Genomic DNA, 24,349 nt, shown 5'->3' with positions numbered 1-24,349 from the left:
TCGCCTATTAATACAAAGTCTGGCTGGAAACCGGGTGCTGGTAGCTGCGCATGCGTTTAATGCGCCGGAAGGCGGTAGCCCGTGCATAAGACTCTGGGTAACCCCGCGCGGGGCCCTTTTCTGCCTTAGCAAGCGAGCGGACACGGGGAGGGGAGCGAAGAGCTTCCATGTGAGCTTTTGCGGAGCGGGGAAAAGGGGTGGAAAGCAGAGGCCTGTTGGGGGGGCAATGTAAGGGGAAGAATATTAACTGGGGTGAGGGCTAGAAAGAGGCCTCCGGGTGGGGGAGAAGGCCGGTAGAGAGCGCCCCGCCATAAAGGCACATGTGGCAGGGGCCGGAGGGAGGTAGAGGCGGGAGGCGCTGAGAAATCGAGGGCGGCGGCGGTAAAACTGCTGCAGTGTCGGAATGAGGCCAGGGAGACGCGGGTTCAAATCTTGTATGACTGCCGAGCTCATCATGTGGCCACTTTTAAGCGTTTCTCAAAGTTACACCACGGGGTTGTTGTGAGGGGGAAAAGATAACAGATTGAGTTCCGTTGATTTGGGGGGCGGGGGAGGAAGGCGGCATGAAAAATGTGATGAATTATTCTTATTTTAGAAAACAGTAATTGTAAGAAGGGAGAGCGAGCCGTCGGGCTTTACAGAAACAAATTGCTTCTCTCCACCGTGCCTTCGTTTTTAACTAGACTTGCATGTGTCATGCAGCGTCATCCCCCCCCCGTTTCATTTTGCTGGCTTTGTGGTACATATTTTATGTACTTCACAGCTTCATGGACGTTTTATGTTGTGTTTTCTACTCTACCAAAAAAACCCGATGCCCATTTCGAGTGTCTTGTCCTTTCTTCACCCCTCCCAAAAGAAAGCATAGGCCTGGTTTTACAGATCTCTGTGCCCCCTCCTCTTTAAAAAAAACACTACAGAAGGGACCAGTAGAGACATTTGCATGTTAACTATTTGCTCAAAGATATGGCCTCATAACTTTTGCACAAACCAGCCCATGCTGTCTAGGTTGTGTTATTACAAGGATTTGGGTTGCCACGTTTTCAACTTTAAGAGGAAGGGTCAAAGCAGTGGTGTAGTTCTGTAAACAAAATACAGTATATTATAGGGGAAACTAAAGTGGTGCTCTTCAGAAGTTGCTGGACTCAAACTCCCATCAACCCTAGCCAGCATAGTCAGTAGTTAGGGATGATCAGAGGGCACCATGTTGGCTAACTTGAGTGTATTTTGTTTTGGAAATGGCCCAAGTGGTGAGTCTAGTAGTCAGCCCGGTAACCCAGATTTGAATGAACGAATGAGCATATAGCATTTCTGGTTATTCTGTACATATGCACAAACGAATAGAGGATTACGTTCAGTGTGATAAACAGCCCTTAAACTGTATCTGTGCTGTGAGGCTTGCCCACATAATTAATACTTAGACCCATAGAAAAATCATGCTGCTTAAAATGTGCCTTCACAAGTCTTCTTGTCCTGTGTACCACTCAAGGGAGACATGCAGTAGCTTTCACATGCATAAGGCCTCACTTGAATCTGTCTGGTTAGAAAATCACTCTTGTATAGTAGGGAGAACGGGTGGTTTACGTGCTCTACATATTCCCATTTGGGAACTAATAGGTCTTTGCTCCACCCCTAGAATGACTGACTGGGAGACGGCCCCTGCTGTGGCAGAGACCCCTGATATCAAGCTGTTTGGGAAATGGAGCACTGATGATGTGCAGATCAGTGACATCTCCTTGCAGGTATGGAAAAAGAAGGATGTAAAGAAACTCAGTAGGCAGGGTCCAGGGCAGTCTTGTCATCTGGCTCGATTTGTGGATGTGGGAGAATGAGCATGCTTCCTTGCCAAAGTTCCCGTCCCCTAATACTTTTTTCTTTATGCTTCTACAGGATTACATTGCTGTGAAGGAGAAATATGCAAAGTATTTGCCCCACAGTGCTGGGCGCTATGCTGCCAAGCGCTTCCGCAAAGCCCAGTGCCCTATTGTTGAGCGCCTCACCAACTCAATGATGATGCATGGGCGCAACAATGGTAAGAAGCTCATGACTGTGCGCATCATCAAGCATGCCTTCGAGATCATCCATCTGCTCACAGGAGAGGTGAGCGGGGCCTGGCAGAAAAGCTGTCCATGGAAACTGACAACTTGTGAGATTTCTTTTTATCCTGGAGGCTTGGGGAACGGAAGATGAATAAATACCCACCAGAAAGAAACTTCTGTGATATGATTTGAGGCCTAGTAATGTATTCTGGAAAGAGTAGTCTCATATGTCTTGACTCTCTAGGTTGCCTTTCTTCCATCCGATCTGATTCATTGTTGAGGCCCATTGTTGTTGCTATTTCACATTGAAAAGAAAATTCAGCATGCTAGCAGTTGAGTAACTGTAAAGGACCACAGATGATGTGAACCTTTACCAGTGTAGGAACAGAATCCCAGAAAGGTCCCACACTTACTGGAAGTATTTTTCAAGCATTCTTTGCTGCAGTATGTGTGTATGTAATGTTATGTTTAAAAAGGAACATGAATGTGGCTTGATGCACAAAAATAATGGTTAAACATCAGATTATTTACTTAAGCAAGTTAGCTATCATACTGCTGCCAGTGGGCTGAGAAAATAGGGGCAAGCTTAATGTCTGTTCTGGGAACACTGCTGGAAAGCATTTTATGCATTAAACACTACATTACTGTATAGAAGAACATGTCTTGGTAAAACAGAACCTGCATGGCTTCTGCAAGGGTAAGTTCAGTCTTTCTAAGTTTTTAGAGTCCTTTGAGAGTGTCAACAAGTATATAGATAGAGGTGAACCAGTTGCTTTTGTGTACTTGGAGTTTCAAAAAGCTTTTGATAAGTCCCTCACCAAAGCCTCCTGAGTAAGCTTAGCAGTTATGGATCAGTAACTGGCTAAGGAGCAGAAAGCAGAGAAGATAAATAAATGGACAGTTCTCCTAGTGGCAGGATATGAACATTGGAGTCCCTCAGGGATTGGGATGTTTTTAACTTGTTCAGGTCCCAATAACAATTCTTGAGGGACCCCACTTTTCTACATCTCTCCATTAGGAGTGAGCAGTAAGATTAGCCAAATTTGCAGAAGATTTCAAATTGTTCAGGGTGCTTAAAATAAAAAGGGATTGTGAGGAGCTCCGAAAGGATCTCTCCAACCTGGGTGAATGAGCAGTGAAATGGCAAATGCAATTCAGTGTAAACAAGTGTAAAGTTATGCACATAAATATGCTCATAGGGTGTGACCTGGTGGGTAACTGACCAGGAATGAAACCTTGGGGTCATAATGGATAGCTCAGTGAAATGTAATCCATGTTGGGAATCGTTAGAATAGGTAAGGGATTAAAAACAAAATTTCCAAAATCGTAATGCCATTATAGAAATCTCTGGTGAGACTACATTTGGAATGTTGTGCACAGTTTTGGTCACCTCACTTCAGTCCGGTTTTAGGCCCGGTTTTGGCACCGAAACAGCCTTGGTCGCCCTGTACGATGACCTTTGTCGGGAGAGGGACAGGGGGAGTGTGACTCTGTTGATTCTCCTTGATCTCTCAGCTGCTTTTGATACCATCGACCATGGTATCCTTCTGGGAAGACTCACGGAGTTGGGAGTTGGGGGTACTGCTTGGCAGTGGCTCCGCCCCTACTTGGTGGGTCGCCACCAGAAGGTAGTGCTTGGGGAACATTGCTCGATACCCTGGACTCTCCATTGTGGAGTCCCTCAGGGATCGGTACTGTCCCCCATGCTTTTCAACATCTACATGAAGCAGCTGGGTGCGGTCATCAGGAGTTTTGGGCTGCGTTGTCATCAGTACGCTGATGACACGCAGCTCTATTTCTCCTTTTCATCCTCCTCAGGTGAGGCTGTTAATGTGCTAAACCGTTGCCTGACCGCGATAATGGACTGGATGGGAGCTAACAGACTGAAGCTCAATCCAGACAAGACTGAGACGCTGTTGGTGAGTGCCTTCTCTGCTCAGATGGTGGATGTTCATCCTGTTCTTGATGGGGTTACACTCCCCTTGAAGGAACAGGTGCGTAGCTTGGGAGTTCTTTTCGATCCTTCCCTGTCTCTTGAGGCCCAGGTGGCACGGAATGCTTTTTACCATCTTCAATTGGTAGCCCAGCTACGTCCCTATCTGGACAGTGACGACCTCGCTTCAGTTGTTCATGCTCTGGTAACTTCTAGATTGGACTACTGCAACGCGCTCTACGTGGGGCTGCCCTTGAAGACTGTTCGGAAACTACAGCTAGTCCAGAATGCAGCGGCCAGATTGTTGATGTGGACCAGAAGGTCCGCTCATATAACACCTGTTCTGGCCCGTCTGCACTGGCTTCCTATTTGTTTCCGGGCTAGATTCAAAGTGCTGGTTTTGACCTATAAAGCCCTACACGGCATGGGACCGCAATACCTGGTGGAACGCCTCTCCCAATATGAACCTACCCGTACACTACGCTCAACATCTAAGGCCCTCCTCCGAGTACCATCCCATCGAGAGGCTCGGAGGGTGATGACTAGAACCAGGGCCTTTTCAGTAGTGGCCCCCGAACTGTGGAACAGTCTCCTTGATGAGGTGCGCCTGGCGCCAACGCTACTATCTTTTCGGCGCCAGGTGGAAACCTTTTTATACTCCCAGGCATTTTAAAGTGTATTTTAAACAGCATTTCCGTATTTTGGATGTTGTTTGGTTCATTGTTTGTTTTATTATTATTATTATTTATTGTATTTATTGTACTTATATATTGTGCTTGTTTTTATCTTTTTGTACACCGCCCAGAGAGCCTTCGGGCTTAGGGCGGTATATAAATTAAACTAAATAAAACTAAATAAATAAATAAAAAAGGATGTTATGGAGCTGGAAAAGGTTAAGAAAAGGGCAACCAAAATAATCAAAGGGATTGGCGCAATTCCTTAGAGTGTTACACCATTTGTGGCTTTTTAGTTTATTTATTATTTGGTTTATATCCCACCCTTCCAGCAGGAGCCCAGGGCAGCAAACAAAAGCACTAAAATCACTTTAAAGCATCATAAAACATAATACATAACGTATTAAAATGCATTAAAATAAAACAACTTTAAAAACATTTTTTTAAAAAGCTTTCAAGACAGTTTAGAAAAAGGCAAGTAAGAGGTGATGTGATAGAAGTGTAGAAGAGCATTTGCAGTATGAAGAAAGTGGATAAAGTAGTTTTTCTCCCTCACAACACATCACAGGGCCCTCAGATGAAACTGAATGTGATTAAGGACAGACATAGAAAGTACTTGACCAAGTGTGTAGTTAAACTGGGATTTGCTCTGACAAGACAAAGTGATTGTCACCAACTTTGGTGGCTTTAAAGGAAGATTAGGCAAATTGATGGAGGATAAGGCTATCGGTGACTGCTAGCCATGATGCTAATGTTCTATCACCTCTGTTGGAGGCAGATAGGTCTCTATATCAGTTATGGGGAATCACAAGTGAGAGTGATGTTGCACGGGTGGTTCTTGTGAGCTTCTTATAGGTGGTCTGTGTGAGAATGGAATGCTGGACTAGATGGGCCTTTGGTCTGATCCAGCAGGCGCTTCTTATGAGTGAAGAGATATGCTCTGCCCAAATGCCCACCCTCTTGCAACTACAGTGCTGATCTATCCCATGCCAAAAGTATGTTGCAATTCCGTGTTAATTGTATGTGCTTTCTATTCTGATACTAAAACCAGTGGAGAGAGAAGATTCGTCCTTGTGCAGCAGTTCTCCATGACAGGGTCTCATCCAGCTTTACTGTAAGAGTGGTGGGCACAAAGCTATTGTAGTTCTGCACCGTGTTATGGTAGCTGTGAATCTTCTCTCATAGCTACCATAACACAGTGCAGAACTATGACAGCTTTGTGCCCATCACTCTTGCAGTAAAGCTGGATGAGACCTTGTCCTGGAGAACTGCTGCACAAAGATGGGGGCAATACAGGAACTTGCTGTCTCCCTTGAACATTTGTCCCAAGGTATGCTGCACAAAACAATTTCAAGCATATGGTGTAGTTGCTCTTCAGATTTCCTGAAGCATGGAAAGCTTGTAATAGAACAGATGGTTAGTTGTTGCTTAGTAACTATTTCCCTAACTGGTTAAGTAGCCATACTTTTTACACATAAAACAGCATTGCAAGGTTTCCAGAACTCCTGTAGGACTGTTCGGTTTGTAACAGGTGTTTTCATGAGTATTTTAATCGTATTAATTGACATTTCTAGTGGAGCTCTCCTCTGTTGAACATTCTGGATTTGATGGGGTGAAAAAAGACAAATAAAATAGGTATAAAATTGTATAGATTTGTGTATACTGGGCTATTTTGATTTGCTGTTCATCTTGTGTTTCCTATATAGCTGCACTAGAAATGTCAATTAATACGATTAAAATACACACATATATATATATATATGTATGTATATATGTATATATATGTATGTGTATATATATATATATATATGTATGTGTATATATATGTATATATGTATGTGTATATATATGTATATATGTATGTATATATATATATATGTATGTATGTGTATATATATATGTATATATGTATGTATGTATATATATATATATGTATATATATATATATACGTATACATGTATATATATATATATACGTATACATGTATATATATATACGTATACATGTATATATATATACGTATACATGTATATATATATATACGTATACATGTATATATATACATACATATATATATATATATATATATACATACATATACATATATATATATATATATACACACACACATATATATATATATACACACATCATTTTACATCATTTCTTGCATATGAATCTGTAATTGTAATATTTTTCTAATCTTCACATTTGTGGGCTGTGTTGATTTTACAGAAGGGGAAAAGTTGGTCTGAGAGAGATGACTTACATAAGTCTGATCCAGTTGTTTTGAGTTTGATTAAGCAAACTTGGACTTTGGGTCTGCCTCTAGTATTATTTTCTAGATGACACTGACTGTTGTAAAAACCACACTTCTCCTCAGAGTAGACTTAGTTTTATTTATTCGTCTTACATTTATATCCCGCCGTTCTTTCATCAAGGAACGCAAGGCGGCATACATGTGGTCCCCAGGTGGTCTCCCATCCAGGCACTGACCAGACTCAGACCTGCTTAGCTTCAGCAGGGTGGTGGCCTCATGTGCCTTAACACCATAACCTTGAATTGTGGTCTTAACTTGCTTTATCTCTTTATCTTTGTTACAGAACCCCCTGCAAGTCCTGGTGAATGCCATCATCAACAGTGGCCCTCGTGAAGACTCTACCCGTATTGGTCGAGCTGGCACAGTGAGGAGACAAGCTGTCGATGTGTCACCTTTGCGTCGTGTCAATCAGGTATGGGATTGTCTGGTAAGAAAGAGCAGATTGGTATTGTTTCAGCTGACTCTTCTTGCCAACTTTATCTCTCTCCCTGCAGGCTATCTGGTTGCTCTGCACTGGTGCGCGTGAAGCTGCCTTCCGCAATATAAAGACCATAGCTGAGTGCCTAGCAGATGAGCTGATCAACGCAGCTAAGGTGAGAATGCACTAATAGCAAGCTAAACTGGTGGGGTGGATCTCAAGTTTAAACAGAATCCTGACATCTGGAATATGAGCTCATTTGAAGCCTGCTTTTTTGTGTGTGTGGTTTATTAATTTGCTCTTTTGGAATCTTTAACTGCTACTGCTTTTTAATTTTGAAAATGTATTTTATAGTATTGCTGTGTTTTCATGTTTTATGTTTTAAAATTTTATGTAAGACACCTTGCAAGACCAGTGTGTCCTGAAAGGCAGGGCAGAAATGCATTAAAGAAATGAATGTAGGAGCAAAGACTTCTCACAGGAAAATCAACAGCAAGGTTGTTGTGTCTAGGTGAGGGAATGGTAAATAGGAGCCTCACTATATTATCCTGAGAATGCATTGCTTTCCTATGATAGCTGTCTTTAACTGCAAAATATGTGTAGCACTCTTTGAAGGCTTTAGCAGGAAGTTGCCTGAGGGATGCTCAGTAGAACTCTGTGCCCTTTTGTAGCAGCAGGGACAGTTTCTGAAACAAACTTCTCTGCCATACCAGCCCATGGTTGCTGTAGGTCCAGCTGTTAACAGCATTCTCAGTAGCTGCTTAAGAGTTGCTGCCAACATACTCTCAATTATAAGATGACTGCTTGACATATGCTCTTGTATTTGGCACAAAAAGATTGTAGTGTAGTGGCATTTAACCCATAGTCTGCTTAGCTGAAGAGATGTGTTATATGCATCTACCAGTTGCGCTGGCTGTTCTATAACAATTCCTTTCAGGTGTGCATTTGTGGAGGGTGGGTGGAATTGTGGCCCTTTTGGGAGAAATTTGTGGAGCAAATTGCTTAAGACTGAGCTTGGGGCAATGCATCTGGGCTTGTTGGTTTGTGTCTCACAGTTACTTCCCATTTCTAGGGTTCCTCCAACTCTTATGCCATCAAGAAGAAGGACGAGTTGGAACGTGTGGCCAAGTCCAACCGTTAACTGCTGCTGCTGCTGGAGATCCAAAGCAAATAAATTCTTGTTTTCATACTGTTTCACTTCTCTCTGCATTGGAGTTCACTTTCTGAGGCATGTGGGACTCTAATCAAAGGGGAGAGTACATGTTGTGATGGTCCTTTTACCTGGAGCATCTCACAGGCAGCTTTCTTTTTTGAGAAAAGGTTGAGAGGGATCACTGGGTGTGGTATATAACAGCTCAACTATTGCTAAGGCGGGAAATGTGGTTGGGCTCCATGTTCCAAATTGTGCCACTTGGTTTACAGAGTTGGTTCAGTCCTCTGTTGGGCATTTGTTCCCTCTAGAGTAGGACCACTTCAGATAGTTAGGCCATTTGCCATCCTGTGCACCATATGCTTCCCCTGTTTACCTTTGATGGTATACTCTATCCCCTTGACTGAATGCAGCATTGTCACCAAAATATGAAAGGTACACAGATGTATGATTTTTGGAGTGCCTCTAGATCTGAAGAAGTGCAATAGCCTAAGATATGGGTGGGGAGCCTGCGGCCCTCCATTGGACTACAGTTCCCATCATCCCTGACTATTGGCCATGCTGGCTGTGGCTGATGGGAGTTGGAGTCCTGTAAATTCTGCAGATGAGGAGGCATTAGCCCTTCAGTCCAAACACAGCCATAGGGGACAGCTTTGGCCGTTACTTTAAACAGCCCATGAAATGTGAAGGACGTACCAACTGAGCCTGAAATCAGATGCCACCTCACTTATATAACAGCATTGACTGTTTTAAATCAATGTAGGAACCCTCCAACCCTTGGGTCTAGTTTGGCCACCAGGCCATTTTGGGTGAACTATGCTTACTTTTTCTCACATCAGATGTCAGGGATAGGGAACTTCAAGCCAGCAAAGTTCAAAAAGAATTCACAGATGTAGAGTGCACTCCCTATTGGTTTCATTGCAACCACAAGCTTCATTTACCTGATAGTTCCTCTTGTCAGTGTGCCTCATGGATGTCTGACCACTTATGGAACTGGCCCTGCGGCTGGAAGTAATCCCCCAGCCCTGGTTTAAATAGAAGTTCTTTAACTCAGCATCAGGAATGCGAAGCTACCATGAGGTGGCTGTTTTTAGATATTCCTGCTTGGCAGCTCAGCCCACACACAGGGCTGATGTCTTGGCCTCTGGCCGTCTTCTGGCAACAACTCAAATCTGGGTAAGCAAAGGCTGTGGTAAGTCTGTTCAGCCACAACTATCAAATGTCAAGCAGCTACTGCATCACCATTGGTCACTTGCTTCCACCCTCAGGCAAAAAGGAACTCGGGATTCACTTAATTTTGTTGTTATGTGACTTCAAGTCGATTACGACTTAGGGCGACCTTATGAATCAGTAACCTCCAAGAGCATCTGTCATGGACCACCCTGCTCAGATCTTGTAAGTTCAGGTCTGTGGCTTACTGTGTGCATTGTACAACTCTGGACTCTCCTTTTGCATCTGTGCGCATCTGGGCTTTCTTTTGGCTTTGACTCAGGTGCGTCACAAGTCACAGCGCTACTCATACTTGTCCTTTGTTCTTCCCCGGTAGCTTGGTGAGTGCCTTCTGACCTGGGGGTCTCATCTTCCAGCACTATCTCGTGTTGCATTTTGGATACTCTGTTCATAGGGTTTTCGTGGTAAGAGGTATTCAGAGGTGGTTTACCATTGCCTGCCTACTTGTACAGTAGCCTACTTGTATGTCCTATTTGTACAGTAGCCTACTGTACAAATGTGAAATTTACACTCATTGCCCACTCTGCCACTGACCCTGCCATCCACTGGCGTATGGGTCCTGGAAGGTTGTCCAGAAAGGAATGTGGACCTCAGGTTGAAAAGGTCCCTATGCTAAAGGAAGTTCCATGAGTCTAATGGACCAGTTCTAGGACAGTGGTTCTTAACCTTTTTGGGGTCATGGACCCTTTTGAGAATCTCAGGAAAGCTGTAGGCTCCCATAAATAAATATATACAAGTAATTGTATTGCATTGGAAATGGGTTTTTTTAATACCTGGTTCACCAATCCCCTGAAGCCCATTCATTGGACCACTGGTTAAGAACCCCCATTCTAGGTGGGTTTTTTTTTAACCTAAAATGCTTTTCCTTAGGAAGTCTTATATTATGCCTAGCTAGTTTTCTTTGGAAGCTATAAAATGCCAATGTGGGGGCAGATTTAAACTTGGGAATCTAAAATCAGTTAGTGAAATACTTTTAAATTCAGTATAATGCAATGAAGTATGTTCTGCTTAATAAAAATCCACTTAGTAAATGACATTTAAAATGTGGAAACTTGTTATCAGTGGCCAACCTTTACAATGAGAAGGGGGAAAAAGTGACTGCATGGAGTCAAAAGTTTAAACTCAGCTGAAAAGTCATGTGACATTTAAAGCACATCCAATGCACATTTAAAGCAAATGACTTTCTTCCAAATAATTCTAGCAGATTTAGTTTTCCCATCACAGTGATACAAATTCCCAGCACCCTTAATGAACTACAGTTCCCATCATTCTTTGGAGGAAGTCATGTACTTCATTAGATGTGCTTTAAAAGTATGGTGAGGACCTCCTTTTTGTGAAGTTGGGCTATACAAATTCAAGGAGAATAGTTGGTGTAGTGGTTAGAGTGTTGCACTATGACCTTGGAGACCAGGGTTCGAATCCCCACACAGCCATGAAGCTCACTGGGTGACCATGGGCCAGTCACTGACTCTCATCCTCAGAGGAAGGCAATGTTAAACCCCCTCTGAATACCACTTACCATGAACACTATTCATAGGGTTGCCATAAGTCGAAATCGACTTGAAGGCAGTTCAGTTCAGCTGGGTATTTGCTGATATTGTTAAAATGATATTGTGCAGCTGGGAATAGGACTAATAGCACAGTTACTGTTTAATGTACAGTAGATGGCATTTCATAAAGCCCCCTTCCCCAACATGATGCCATCCAGGCACTTTGGAGTATTGATTCCTCTCAGCCCCAGACAGCATTGCCAATGGTTGGGGGCCGATGGAAGTTGGTCCAAAACATTGGGAGGCACCAGGTTAGGTTGTCTCAGAAATAACTGCATCAAAATGACCTTTCCCCAGGGAGATTGCCATCATACCCACATTACCTTTATTTAAGTCTTCATTGTTTAAAGAGGTGGAATTCATACTTTTTACTGGAAAGTGTTGGAGAACGAGCAAAAAGGGTAAATGGATGCTCTTCTTGACTGCACATCCCTCCTGTTGAAAGCTCTGGCTTCCCATATACTAAATTGGCTAGATTGCTTTTGCAATGTGTATTTATTTATTACATTTATATCCTCCTTATCTATCTATCATGAGACTGATGGTGTTATATTTTGGGTTATCCCACAATTTCTAACTTGGATCTCCTTAATTTTAGTAAGGTTGAATGAAACCATGGTCTGGGACTGTGGCAGGTAGGTAGAACAATTTACATAGGACAGACCATAGGGGTTGTAGCCAGTGCTAGCCCTACTCAAAGTAGACCCTTTGAAATTAAGGGATATGACTAACTTAGGTCCATTAGTAGCAGTGGGTCTGCTCTGAGGAGGACTTCGATGGATACAAGTTCATGTTGACAGTGGTAGGGGAATTTGAAGAGTTTCTGTCTGCCCCTCTGCAGACAAATAGACCTGATTAGCTGCTTGCAAAAGCATACTGACCTGGTTTAAACCCTAGCTGGGCAGTCTTCAAACTTTTATGGTCTACTTGTTTCTTTTTTTGCTAGACCCTGCGATCCACTAAGGGTTTGCGTAGTGACTTGCTGTGGCAGATACTTTTAATTTAAACAGGATAAAAACTACATCTGAGCAAGTGATTAGCTCAGGAATTGTTTTTCATTACAAGAACTGAGCTCTCAAGTCTTTCCACACAAAAATCCACTCCTGATTTCCTCCAAAAACTTACTTGTTTCAGTAGCCAGACAGTTGTTGCTTTTGTTAAATGGAAGAGAGAACCTATCTGTCCCAAGCAGTGGAGGGCTGGTAATAAAGGGTGTTTGGGATGGAGCCCTGCTAACCACCTACTCTCTTTCATCCCCCCAATAAATTCACAAATACAGACTGATTTCTTGCCTTTGCTTCATATTCAGAAGTTGCTTCTTCTGTCCAGCAGGGTGCCCTTCATCCTGTAAACAACGGCAAAAACCTTGTGGAAATTGCTTCCAGGGAGGGTGTTGTAACCCAGCACTCACAATTCTGCTGCTGCTTCAGTGGGTTCTGCTAGGGTACCATGAGCAGCTAAACAAAGTTTTTATATTATATATATATATATATATATATATATATATATATATATATATATATATATATAATTTCTTCACAGGTATCTTTATATGACATGAATGTTCTCATTTACATCAGACACCAGTATAATTAGGAAGTAGTACGGTTACTCAACAACAATAAACAAAGCAACAAAGGCTAACAAAGGAAATAAAATATCTCAGACACCAACCTCTGACTAAACTGATGTGCAGTCTGAATGATGGTGAATAAAATTCTGTTTCCTTTCTGCAAGGCCGTTACTACGCTAAACAAAGATTTTCACTACTTAGGGTGCCACTCTAGAATGCTCCTAGCCAATCACATTGTAGCATTAACTTCCGCACCTGCGCTTCACTCACTTGAGCAGTGAGTGAGAGGGAGAGATGACAAGTAACAGGAGAGGCCACAGCAGCAGATTATTTTTTTTGTTCTGTTCAGAAGACAGGAGCAGACTGAACTCAACTGACTAGATGCTTACTAAACTGTGGAGGTATTTTTTTGTGGGCTTTTTGTTGCTGAGGTTGAGTTCTTTGTATGGCAATGCACTGTGATTAAGGGCAGGGAACTTGTGGTCCTCCAGAGGTTGGACTCCAGGTTGCATCTTCCCTCAGTGCCGTCCATGCTGGCTGGGGTTGATGGGAGCTAGAGGCCAGCAACATCTGGAGGGCCACCCGCTTTCCCTCCATTATCTCTCGCATTTGTGTGCTCTCCCACCAAGTTCTTTGAGTGTTTTAGCTAAACAATAGAATACAATTTACAATAAATGCACAAAGACCACAATAAATGTATAGAATTATGCATGGCATGAAGAAAGTGGACAGAGAAAGTTTTCCTCCCTCTCACTTGGGGACACCCAACGAAGCTGAGTGCTGGAAACTTCAGGACAGACAAAATCATTGCCTTCCCACAGCACACAAACTGCAGAGTTCACTCTCGCTGGAGGCCCTGATAACCACCAACACGGATGGCTTTAAAAGAGGATTAGACACATTCATGGAGGATAAGGCTATCAGTGGCTATTATTGATTGATTGATTGATTGATATCCCACCCTTCCTCCTGGCAGGAGCCTATTGGCCATGAGGAGCCTCCATGGTTGGAGGCAGTATTTCTTTGAATATCCTTTGCTGGGAGTCACAAGTGGGCAGGTGGGCATGCTCTGAAAGTGGAGTACCACTGTTGAAAATATCCTCCAGCAGTTGCCCAGCTCACTTCATTACAGTAGACTGGGAAACCTGGAAAAAGGCCCCTGAAGATCTGCTGCAAGTCTTCCCAGAGATCTACCAGAAGATCCTGCTCTGCCTTTTGCCCACCCATTTTCTTAAGGAATGTGGAAGAGTTGAGGCTCTCTGGAGGTGTATGTCATCTTTTACATATCTGCAGGAGCAGAAGAATTAGGTTACCTCATTTACTTAACTCTCAGCTGGGGATAAGTAGTGTATACAGCTTGGACCTTTGTACTTGTAAGCACCAGCTTGGACTGTTGTTCTTCCTGCAAGACCGCCGGTGTGTGGACATGTTTCCATTCCAGTTTATCTAGCGAGGGTGAATTCAGCTATTTGTGTTTATGATGTGCACAAGTGAAGCATTTCAGAGGTCAGTAATGCCACCACACAAATCATGGGCTTTGAACTGCATCCAAACAAAAAGCTCATCTTTCTGTAAAACTTGTTATTGCACTAAACACACACACACAAAAGGTTCTTTGTTAGAAAAACCTGTTTGATGGTACAACTATCCACAGCTCAGCCCTGCACAAATAGTGCTTTAATTGCAGCACCCAATTTACTTCAAATGTTTTTGGAGGACTAACAGTGCAATCCTAACCACATCTACTCGGAAGTATGTCCTATTTAATTCAGTTGTGCTTTCTCCCAGGTAAATGGGTTAGGATTACAGCCTTAATCATTGATCTGTGTGTTCAGACTGAGCAGTTTCCTTAAAAAAACCAAAACACCATGAAAAGTTATATGCTGCAATTTATGCCAATTAAATATATTGGCTCCCTTTTCATAATTTATTCTGCCACTGGGGTAGGGGGAGAGCTATATGCAGGGTTGTATCCAGTGCTGGTCCTACTCAAAACAGACCCACTGAAATTAACGGATCTCAGTTAGTTATGTCCATTAATTTCAGTGGGTTGTTTTCTATGTAGGATATTGTTTTGTCAGTGCAAGCAGTTCTGCTTGCCCAATGGATCTCCCTTCTCCCCACACAAGTGATGTTTTAGGAGGTTCCCCAGATCCTCCAGAGCAGATTTGGGGAGGGTGCAGGGGCACTTGGGGGGAGGAGAAGCAGGGAAGTTGTGTTACGCTAGCAGGAATTCTTGCACTGGCTTCTGCTAGTACAGTGATTTAGTTGAATATGGCCCAATAGGTGTACTCTGAGTAGGATTACATGGGATACAATCTTCTGTATTTAAAACCTACCGCTGGACAAATTGGCCCTCTAATAAAACTTCTGAGATTGCACCCATTATTCAAACACTTTCAAGCTGTGTGTGTGAGAGAGAGGGGGGGGGGGAGAGAGAGAGAGAGAGATGGGAGGTTCTGTGCACAGTTCCTAATCTCCAGGCTTTTTATATATTTGCTTGGAACAGCATGATCAACACAGCCCCTTTTCTCTGTGTCCCTGGCTATGCTGGCCTTGCAAATTCTCTAAGGATGTCAATTAAAAAACCCAATTTATGCTTCAGGACATTTATAAGTACGATCTGTAGATTATAATGTGAGGCAAGCATTTTGGGTGCAACCTAGAGGGTTCTCTTTGCACCAGGAATCCTGTTAACACTCTCTGGTATCAAAAAACAACAGTTGGGAGATCTGCAATAATGTTTAATGGGAGACTGTCAGCAATAATTAGTCACCATGCCCTACTGTAACCCACATTTTAAGTACACATGACTGAAATAAATACATATTCTTCTGCTTAACCGTGTTTCTGCGACCCTCACTTCCCTGTGTTTAATTTTAGATAGTAAGCTCCTTGGGACCAGGATCTGTCTTGTACTTTTCAAAGCTCCATGCAGATTGATGGTGCTACATAAAGCATAGTAAAAACACCAGTGCGCCAACTGCACTTTTCCTTAAGCTTCCTTTTAAATCTCTTATGCCAAAACCCCAAGAGGGCTTTAATTAAATAGGCAGTTGCTTTATACCAGGTCAGGCCATTGGTCTATCTAGCTCAGCATTGTTTACACCGTGTTCTTCAGCCTTGGGTCCTCAGATGTTGGACTACAACTCCCCTCTGGCTATTGGCTAAGCTGGATGAGAATGATGAGAGATGTAGTCCAACAACATCTGGGGATCCGAGGCTGAAGAAATTTGCTCTACGCTGACTAGCAGCAGCTCTCCAGGGTTTCTGTCAGGAGCCCATCCCAGCCTTACCTGGATTGAAACTGGGACCTTTTGCATTCAAGCTCTACCACTCAGCTAAAGTCCTACATCCAACTGAAAAGGAATTTCAATATGTATGCGTGTGCTGATGATGCTCCTCTGGACTACGACCTTCATCCACTAAGTGCTCTAAAGATTTCATGCAAAGTGGAGAATTTTTCAGCCCACTTCCTGAGTTTAAGGAAGTGACCTCTTTCCTATAAAAACTTTGGCATGATAACCGCTGGTGGAGAGTTGTAACTGAGTGGTACTACCACATTCTTTGCATTCAGATGCTGGGTTTAATTCCCGGAATTTCTAGATAGTGCTGGGAAAGAGTTCTACCTGGAGAACCACCACCAGTCAGGGTAGATCAGGAGTGAGACGTGGGGACTTAATTACTTCCTCCTCCAGCAAACCAACTTTGACAGGCGGGTGGGACTGTCAAAAAACAGCTGTCAAAGTTCAAAGGAGGTTGCTGTAACTGCCCAACTGCTGGTCAATGGTTACAGCAACCTCTATGAAGGTACACTGATAGGCACTGGAAGGGGCTTGCTGTAACCACCGGTTAGCTGAATGGTGGCTAGAGCAAGTCCCTTTGAAGTCTGGGGAGGAGGACACAGTTTGAATTCAAACCGCTAATGCATGGCTTTTCCTCTGCAGATATCTAGTGTCAATACTGAACCAGATGGACCAACGGTCTGACGCGGTATAAAGCAGTTCCTTACTCAGTCAATTACACAGAATGCCTCACTAAAGAGAAAGGAAGAAATGTAAAGATTTCAGACCATAGTTGATCTTAATCCAGTGTTCTGTCCTCAAAATGGATCAGCTAAATAACCTCTGGGTCATGGATTGTCAATGTGGGGGGCCCGGGTGCACATCCACCCACAAAGGTCTTTCCTGGCACCCAAAGGGTCTCATCCCTCTGCCGAAATTAAGCTTGAGTGATAGATGGCTAGGCTTCTTTTCCAAGATTGCAGTGTGCGGGCAATTTTGGGGGAAGCTACGGGTGGGGAGGGAAGAATTAACTCCCCTGAAGCCTAATTGTTATGGGAGGGAGGAATCTTCCTGGATTTTGCAGCTGCAGAGGGAAGGCTTATTCTTGTCTCCGCAGATGAACTGTTCAAGAAGATCACCCCCACTAGGCTTGGGCAGAGCTTGGAAGATTACTTTTAAAAAGGAATAAATTACATTTACTGTTTCCTGGCACCCAAAAGGAATAAATTACAATTACAATTACAATTGTTCAAAAAGTAATTGATTACTTTACCATTACTCAAAAGTAATCACTACAATTAAAGTTAAGTTTCTTAAAAAAAAAAAACTAGAGTGCCTACAAAGTGCTGGTCTTGGCTGCTGCACACCTAAATAGCCTAAAACAACATTAAAAATAAACACAGAAAGACATAGGTAATAGAATAATTCTTTTTATCCATAAGATAGCAGTGGTGGTCTCAGCTGGTAAGGGAGGCGGGGAGGGAGGCAGAGGCCACCACTCAGATCTTTGTGTGTCAGACTAAGTGCAACCCCTGCCCCACATGCACCCAGTACACAAAGCATCATCCCTCTGACTCAACCACCTCCCGGACCCTGCCCTGCCCCCAACTAAAGGCACACATACCCAAGCAAACATTTTCCCCTGGGGTGCAAAAAAGTTAGAACACTGCAAATGCATCAAAGTAGCCAGGGAGGGTGGAGGAGGCCGCTTCATGTGCCAAGTGCAAACACAGTCTCTCTCTCTCTCTCTCTCTCTCTCTCTCTCTCTCTCTCTCTCACACACACACACACACACACACACACACACACCATCATCATCATCGTCTCTCACCTCCACAGTTCTTTATCTCCATTCCACTACTGCCTTCTTCTCCTCCTTTACCACATCCTTGCCCTCCAGCTCCTTTCTCCCTTCACTCCATTCTTCACCACCACCGTCCATTTTTTAAACAATTATTTCCTCCACTCCACCCCCATCTCGCTCTTCACCTCCTCCCTCATTGCCTCCTAAACACCCACAGAGCATGAGGGAAGAGCGAAGCTGCTCAGAAGCCCAGTTTGAGGCACATGGTTTTCATCCATGAATCAAAGGACCAGAAGACTTCGCCTGCACTTCCCTCCCAGTAACGCCCCAAAGTAATGCTGGAACCCTTACAATTACACCTCAAAAGTAATAGCATTACTCCTCGTTCTATTACAATAAAAATGTAAAGAAATTACCCACTTATTCCTCAAAAAAGTAATAAATAAAAAATGTTTTTGTAACTAATTACTTCCAAGCTGTGGGTTGGGGAGAAAGTTAAATCACTTTTTCCCAACCTAATTGTTGATGGGGTGGTGGGGGTGAATGAGTGTGTACACATGGTTGCAGGTTGTGTGTGTGTGTGTGTGTGTGTGTGGTGTTTCTCCAGTTTGCAACTATGCCTAGGAGCTCTGCTCTCAGTGCTCACAAGCAGAGCACAAAGATGATTGTGTTCCCTCTTGATTCCCAGCTTCCAGTGTGCAGAGATATGCAGCTTGCATACAAGTAGTTCAGTTAGCTGACATGGATCATTGTTACGTGGCTATGGAAAGCTGCTTGACTGTACTCATCCCCTGTCACTTTAGAACAGGGATGGGGAACCTGCGGCCCTCCAGATGTTGTTGGACTTCATCTCCCGTCATCCCTGACTTTTGGCCATACAGGCTGGGGCTGATGGGAGTTGGAGCCCAACAACATCTGGAGGGCCACAGGTTCCCTACCACTGCTTTTATATATAGAAACATAGGTAAAAATGGCCACCAATGTAAATAACTTTTTGAACGGGTTGGATAAATCCATAGTTCTGCATTAGGATTTGAGGTGAACCTAATGTCCATGTCCACTGCCCTCTCTGAAAAATGTATGTTGTTGTGATGGAAAACAGAGCAGTTTGACCCAGTTGGCTCTACTAAGATTTTGTGGGACAGGTTCTGCCTGTTTTGCTGCATGTTAGTTCCAATTCCTCTCAAAGCAAGTCATAACTACATACCATGCAACTAGGTTTACCCGAGGGCCTGTGGCTTCCTGTTGATCAAAAATGCCCTTAGAACGGCATGGGAGATCTTGCCTGCTCCCATCTCACCATCATTATGTTCTGGGTACCAAGAGTGGTCCTAATATGAGCCGAGTCAAGATAGAGCCATCCAATGCCAAGAAAACCCTCCACTAATGGTTATTTTGGGGATGTATTTCTGCTGCATCATGTGTCTTCTGTTCTGACCATAGCCTTGGCAGGGATCAAACTGGAAACTTTCTGTGTGGAAGGCATTACACTCTGGCACTGCCTATTGCCACTATCTTCTGTGAACACAGTAACCAGCCCTCAGACATGCGCCACAGCAGCAGGTGTATTTTCTATCACAATGAGATTTCCAATATATGGTGCACTGATATCTTGACCCCAGATAACTTTTATGTCTGTGGTGTCAGAAGTGTGCTTGACAATACCCAAACCCCCAGAGCCTGAAAACACTTATGTAGAGGAGGTAGAATGGTTCTGTGCATTTGACTCTAGTGCTCTTCGTTGACCTGTCCCTGACCATTTTTGTATGAAAAAAACATGGGGTGTTTTTATTACCCCAATCTGCGAACATTGGCTGGGGTAGTAAATACACCTCACTGCATTTCTGGGACATTTTATGTGCTTTTGTTTGTTTGTTTCCATAAGGAAAGGGATAAGTAGTAACAGGCTGAAATTTAGGGAAGTTGTACAGGTGGCAATTTGTGATGATGTCCTGTAAAGACGACCCTGTAGGTCTACCAATGTGTAAACCGCACAATGAAAAGTGCACTAAGGGTATGGTTTTGTCCCACAAGACTGGATGGAGGTGGGTAGGACTGAAATCTGACCCATAGGATGCATGCAACCCATCAAGGCAGACTCCTATGCTGGGCCCTGTTGAAATGCATGGGATCCTCTACTGTACAAGGTAATTAACGCACAGGTCTTGCTTGTTTACATGAGGTTCGTGTAGGGAAACTTACCTGTCAGATGTCTGGTGTGCTGGTACCAATTGATCCTGCTCCCCTGGTCGTACAGTGTAAACTGGTTTGCAACGCTGGCATGACACAAAGCATCATCTCGGTTGTGTTGGCACAGCACCGGTCAATTCCCACCCTAAAACCTTTTTGTTGGACCATGACTCCTAGAATGGGATGTTTGAAGAGTCAGCGTCACAAAACAAGCTGCTGTGGTGCATGTCTGAGGACTGGCTACTGTTTTCACAGAAGATATTGACAATAGGGAGTGCCAGAGTGTAGCGGTTCAGCTCCTGCTTTGCACACAGAACGTTTCCGGTTTGATCCCTGCCGAAGCTATGGTCAGAACAGAAGATACATGATGCAGCAAGCTTGGTAAAACTGAGCAGCTCTGAATCTGGTCAGTGACTGATAGTAGACTGCTTGGTACCCTATGTATACAGCTATAAGAACATAAGAACATAAGAAGAGCCTGCTGGATCAGGCCAGTGGCCCATCTAGTCCAGCATCCTGTTCTCACAGTGGCCAACCAGGTGCCTGGGGGAAGCCCGCAAGCAGGACCCGAGTGCAAGAACACTCTCCCCTCCTGAGGCTTCCGGCAACTGGTTTTCAGAAGCATGCTGCCTCTGACTAGGGTGGCACAGCACAGCCATCACGGCTAGTAGCCATTGATAGCCTTGTCCTCCATGAATTTGTCTAATCTTCTTTTAAAGCCGTCCAAGCTGGTGGCCATTACTGCATCTTGTGGGAGCAAGTTCCATAGTTTAACTATGCGCTGAGTAAAGAAGTACTTCCTTTTGTCTGTCCTGAATCTTCCAACATTCAGCTTCTTCGAATGTCCACGAGTTCTAGTATTATGAGAGAGGGAGAAGAACTTTTCTCTATCCACTTTCTCAATGCCATGCATAATTTTATACACTTCTATCATGTCTCCTCTGACCCTCCTTTTCTCTAAACTAAAAAGCCCCAAATGCTGCAACCTTTCCTCGTAAGGGAGTCGCTCCATCCCCTTGATCATTCTGGTTGCCCTCTTCTGAACCTTTTCCAACTCTATAATATCCTTTTTGAGATGAGGCGACCAGAACTGTACACAGTATTCCAAATGCGGCCTCACCATAGATTTATACAACGGCATTATGATATCGGAAGTTTTATTTTCAATACCTTTCCTAATTATCGCTAGCATGGAATTTTTTTTACAGCTGCCACACACTGGGTCGACATTTTCATCATGCTGTCCACTACAACCCCGAGGTCTCTCTCCTGGTCGGTCACCGCCAGTTCAGGCCCCATGAGCATATATGTGAAATTCAGATTTTTTGCTCCAATATGCATAATTTTACACTTATTTATATTGAATTGCATTTGCCATTTTTCCACCCATTCACTCAGTTTGGAGAGGCCTTTTTGGAGCTCTTCGCAATCCTTCTTTGTTTTAACAACCCTGAACAATTTAGCGTCGTCAGCAAACTTGGCCACTTCACTGCTCACTCCTAATTCTAGGTCATTAATGAACAAGTTGAAAAGTACAGGTCCCAATACCGATCCTTGAGGGACTCCACTTTCTACAGCCCTCCATTGGGAGAACTGTCCGTTGATTCCTACTCTCTGCTTTCTGCTTCTTAACCAGTTCCTTATCCACAAGAGGACCTCTCCTCTTATTCCATGACTGCTAAGCTTCCTCAGAAGCCTTTGGTGAGGTACCTTGTCAAATGCTTTTTGAAAGTCTAAGTACACTATGTCCACTGGATCACCTCTATCTATATGCTTGTTGACACTCTCAAAGAATTCTAATAGGTTACTGAGACAGGACTTTCCCTTGCAGAAGCCATGCTGGCTCTGCTTCAGCAAGGCTTGTTCTTCTATGTGCTTAGTTAATCTAGCTTTAATAATACTTTCTACCAGTTTTCCAGGGACAGAAGTTAAGCTAACTGGCCTGTAATTTCCGGGATCCCCTCTGGATCCCTTTTTGAAGATTGGCGTTACATTTGCCACGTTCCAGTCCTCAGGCACGGAGCAGGACCCGAGGGACAAGTGACATATTTTAGTTAGCAGATCAGCAATTTCACATTTGAGTTCTTTGAGAACTCTCGGGTGGATGCCATCCGGGCCCGGTGATTTGTCAGTTTTTATATTGTTCATTAAGCCTAGAACTTCCTCTCTCGTTACCACTATTTGTCTCAGTTCCTCAGAATCCCTTCCTGCAAATGTTAGTTCAGGTTCAGGGATCTGCCCTATATCTTCCACTGTGAAGACAGATGCAAAGAATTCATTTAGCTTCTCTGCAATCTCCTTATCGTTCTTTAGGACACCTTTGACTTCCTTATCATCCAAGGGTCCAATCGCCTCCCTAGATGGTCTCCTGCTTTGAATGTATTTATAGAATTTTTTGTTGTTGGTTTTTATGTTCTTAGCAATGTGCTCCTCAAATTCTTTTTTAGCATCCCTTATTGTCTTCTTGCATTTCTTTTGCCAGAGTTTGTGTTCTTTTTTATTTTCTTCATTCGGACAAGACTTCCATTTTCTGAAGGAAGACTTTTTGCCTCTAAGAGCTTCCTTGACTTTGCTCGTTAACCATGCTGGCATCTTCTTGGCCCTGGCGGTACCTTTTCTGGTCTGCGGTATGCACTCCAGTTGAGCTTCTAATATAGTGTTTTTAAACAACTTCCAAGCATTTTCGAGTGATGTGACCCTCTGGACTTTGTTTTTCAGCTTTCTTTTTACTAATCCCCTCATTTTTGTGAAGTTTCCTCTTTTGAAGTCAAACGTGACCGTGTTGGATTTTCTTGGCAATTGGCCATTTACATGTATGTTTAATTTAATAGCACTGTGGTCACTGCTCCCAATTGGTTCAACAACACTTACATCTCGCAACAGGTCCCGGTCCCCACTGAGGATTAAGTCCAGGGTTGCCGTCCCTCTGGTCGGTTCCATGACCAACTGGTCTAGGGAATAGTCATTTAGAATATCTAGAAACTTTTCTTCTTTGTCATGACTGGAACACATATGCGGCCAGTCTATGTCCGGGTAGTTGAAGTCACCCATTACTACCACATTTCCTAGTTTGGATGCTTCCTCAGTTTCATATCTCATCTCAAGGTCTCCCTGAGCATTTTGATCAGGGGGACGATAGATCGTTCCCAGTATTAAGTCCCTCCTGGGGCATGGTATCACCACCCACAATGATTCTGTGGAGCAGTCTGCCTCTTTTGGGGTTTTGAGCTTGCTGGATTCAATGCCTTCTCTCACGTATAGAGCGACTCCGCCACCAATGCGTCCTTCCCTGTCCTTCCGATATAGTTTATATCCAGGGATAACCGTATCCCACTGGTTTTCTCCATTCCACCAGGTCTCCGTTATGCTCACTATATCAATGCTCTCCTCTAAGACCAAGCACTCCAGTTCTCCCATCTTGGTTCGGAGGCTCCTAGCATTAGCTTACAGGCACTTGTAAGCAGTGTCTCTCTTCAAGTGTCTTTGGCACTTGTGGTTAGGCCTGTGGTAATTTTGCTCTTCTGAATTTATATCCTGTGCCCCTGCTCTCACAATGCCTACTTCTAGGCCTACCCCTTTTAAAATTTCATCATTTCTTTGGTTTTTATCCCAGGGGGGAGGTTTATTCCAAACCGGACCTTCCTCAGCTCCTGTCGGGTTTCCCCCCTCAGTCAGTTTAAAAGTTGCTCTGCTACCTTTTTAATTTTAAGTGCCAGCAGTCTGGTTCCATTCTGGTTCAAGTGGAGCCCGTCCCTTTTGTACAGGCCCGGCTTGTCCCAAAATGTTCCCCAGTGCCTAACAAATCCAAACCCTTCCACCCGACACCATCGTCTCATCCACGCATTGAGACTGCAAAGCTGGGCCTGTCTGGCTGGTCCTGCACGTGGAACCGGTAGCATTTCAGAGAAAGCCACCTTGGAGGTCCTGGCTTTCAGCATCCTACCTAGCAACCTAAATTTTGCTTCCAGGACCTCACGGCTGCTTTCCCCCATGTCATTGGTGCCAACGTGCACCACGACCACTGACTCCTCCCCAGCACTGTCTACCAAACTATCTAAACGACGGGCGATATCCGCAACCTTCGCACCAGGCAGGCAAAACACCTTGCGGTCTACACGCCCATCACACACCCCACTGTCTATGTTCCTAATGATTGAATCACCCACTACAAGGATCCCTCCACCCC

At 43.9% G+C, this 24,349-nt stretch overlaps 1 protein-coding gene across 2 annotated transcripts; it reads left to right on the top strand.

The window, feature by feature from the left end:
• Window positions 1-19: 19 nt before the first annotated feature.
• RPS5 (ribosomal protein S5) lies at window positions 20-8,576 on the top strand. Of its 2 annotated transcripts, XM_061618977.1 has the most exons (6): window positions 40-169; window positions 1,634-1,739; window positions 1,888-2,097; window positions 7,248-7,376; window positions 7,459-7,557; window positions 8,455-8,576. In XM_061618977.1, the coding sequence occupies exons 2-6, from the start codon at window positions 1,635-1,637 to the stop codon at window positions 8,521-8,523; spliced, it is 612 nt and encodes a 203-aa protein (XP_061474961.1). In that variant the 5' UTR covers window positions 40-169; window position 1,634; the 3' UTR covers window positions 8,524-8,576. The 2 variants fall into 2 exon arrangements, with proteins under 2 accessions (XP_061474960.1, XP_061474961.1); XM_061618976.1 differs by lacking the exons at window positions 7,248-7,376; window positions 7,459-7,557; window positions 8,455-8,576 and adding an exon at window positions 3,855-4,657 and having other exon boundaries at window positions 20-169; window positions 1,888-2,143.
• Window positions 8,577-24,349: the final 15,773 nt, after the last annotated feature.

This window comes from Rhineura floridana, chromosome 3 (genome assembly GCF_030035675.1).
Source record: "Rhineura floridana isolate rRhiFlo1 chromosome 3, rRhiFlo1.hap2, whole genome shotgun sequence".
In the NCBI taxonomy this organism is placed as follows: Eukaryota; Metazoa; Chordata; class Lepidosauria; order Squamata; family Rhineuridae; genus Rhineura; species Rhineura floridana.
Note: the sequence above shows the minus strand (reverse complement) of the source record. Positions and strands in the feature narration are given on the sequence as shown.

Coding starts and splice junctions, on each gene's coding strand:
- RPS5 (XM_061618976.1), top strand. CDS start 1,635: ATGACTGACTGGGAGACGGCCCCTGCTGTGGCAGAGACCCCTGATATC. Junction 1,740..1,887: donor TCAGTGACATCTCCTTGCAG/GTATGGAAAAAG, acceptor ATGCTTCTACAG/GATTACATTGCTGTGAAGGA. Junction 2,144..3,854: donor TCCATGGAAACTGACAACTT/GTGAGATTTCTT, acceptor CATCCTCCTCAG/GTGAGGCTGTTAATGTGCTA.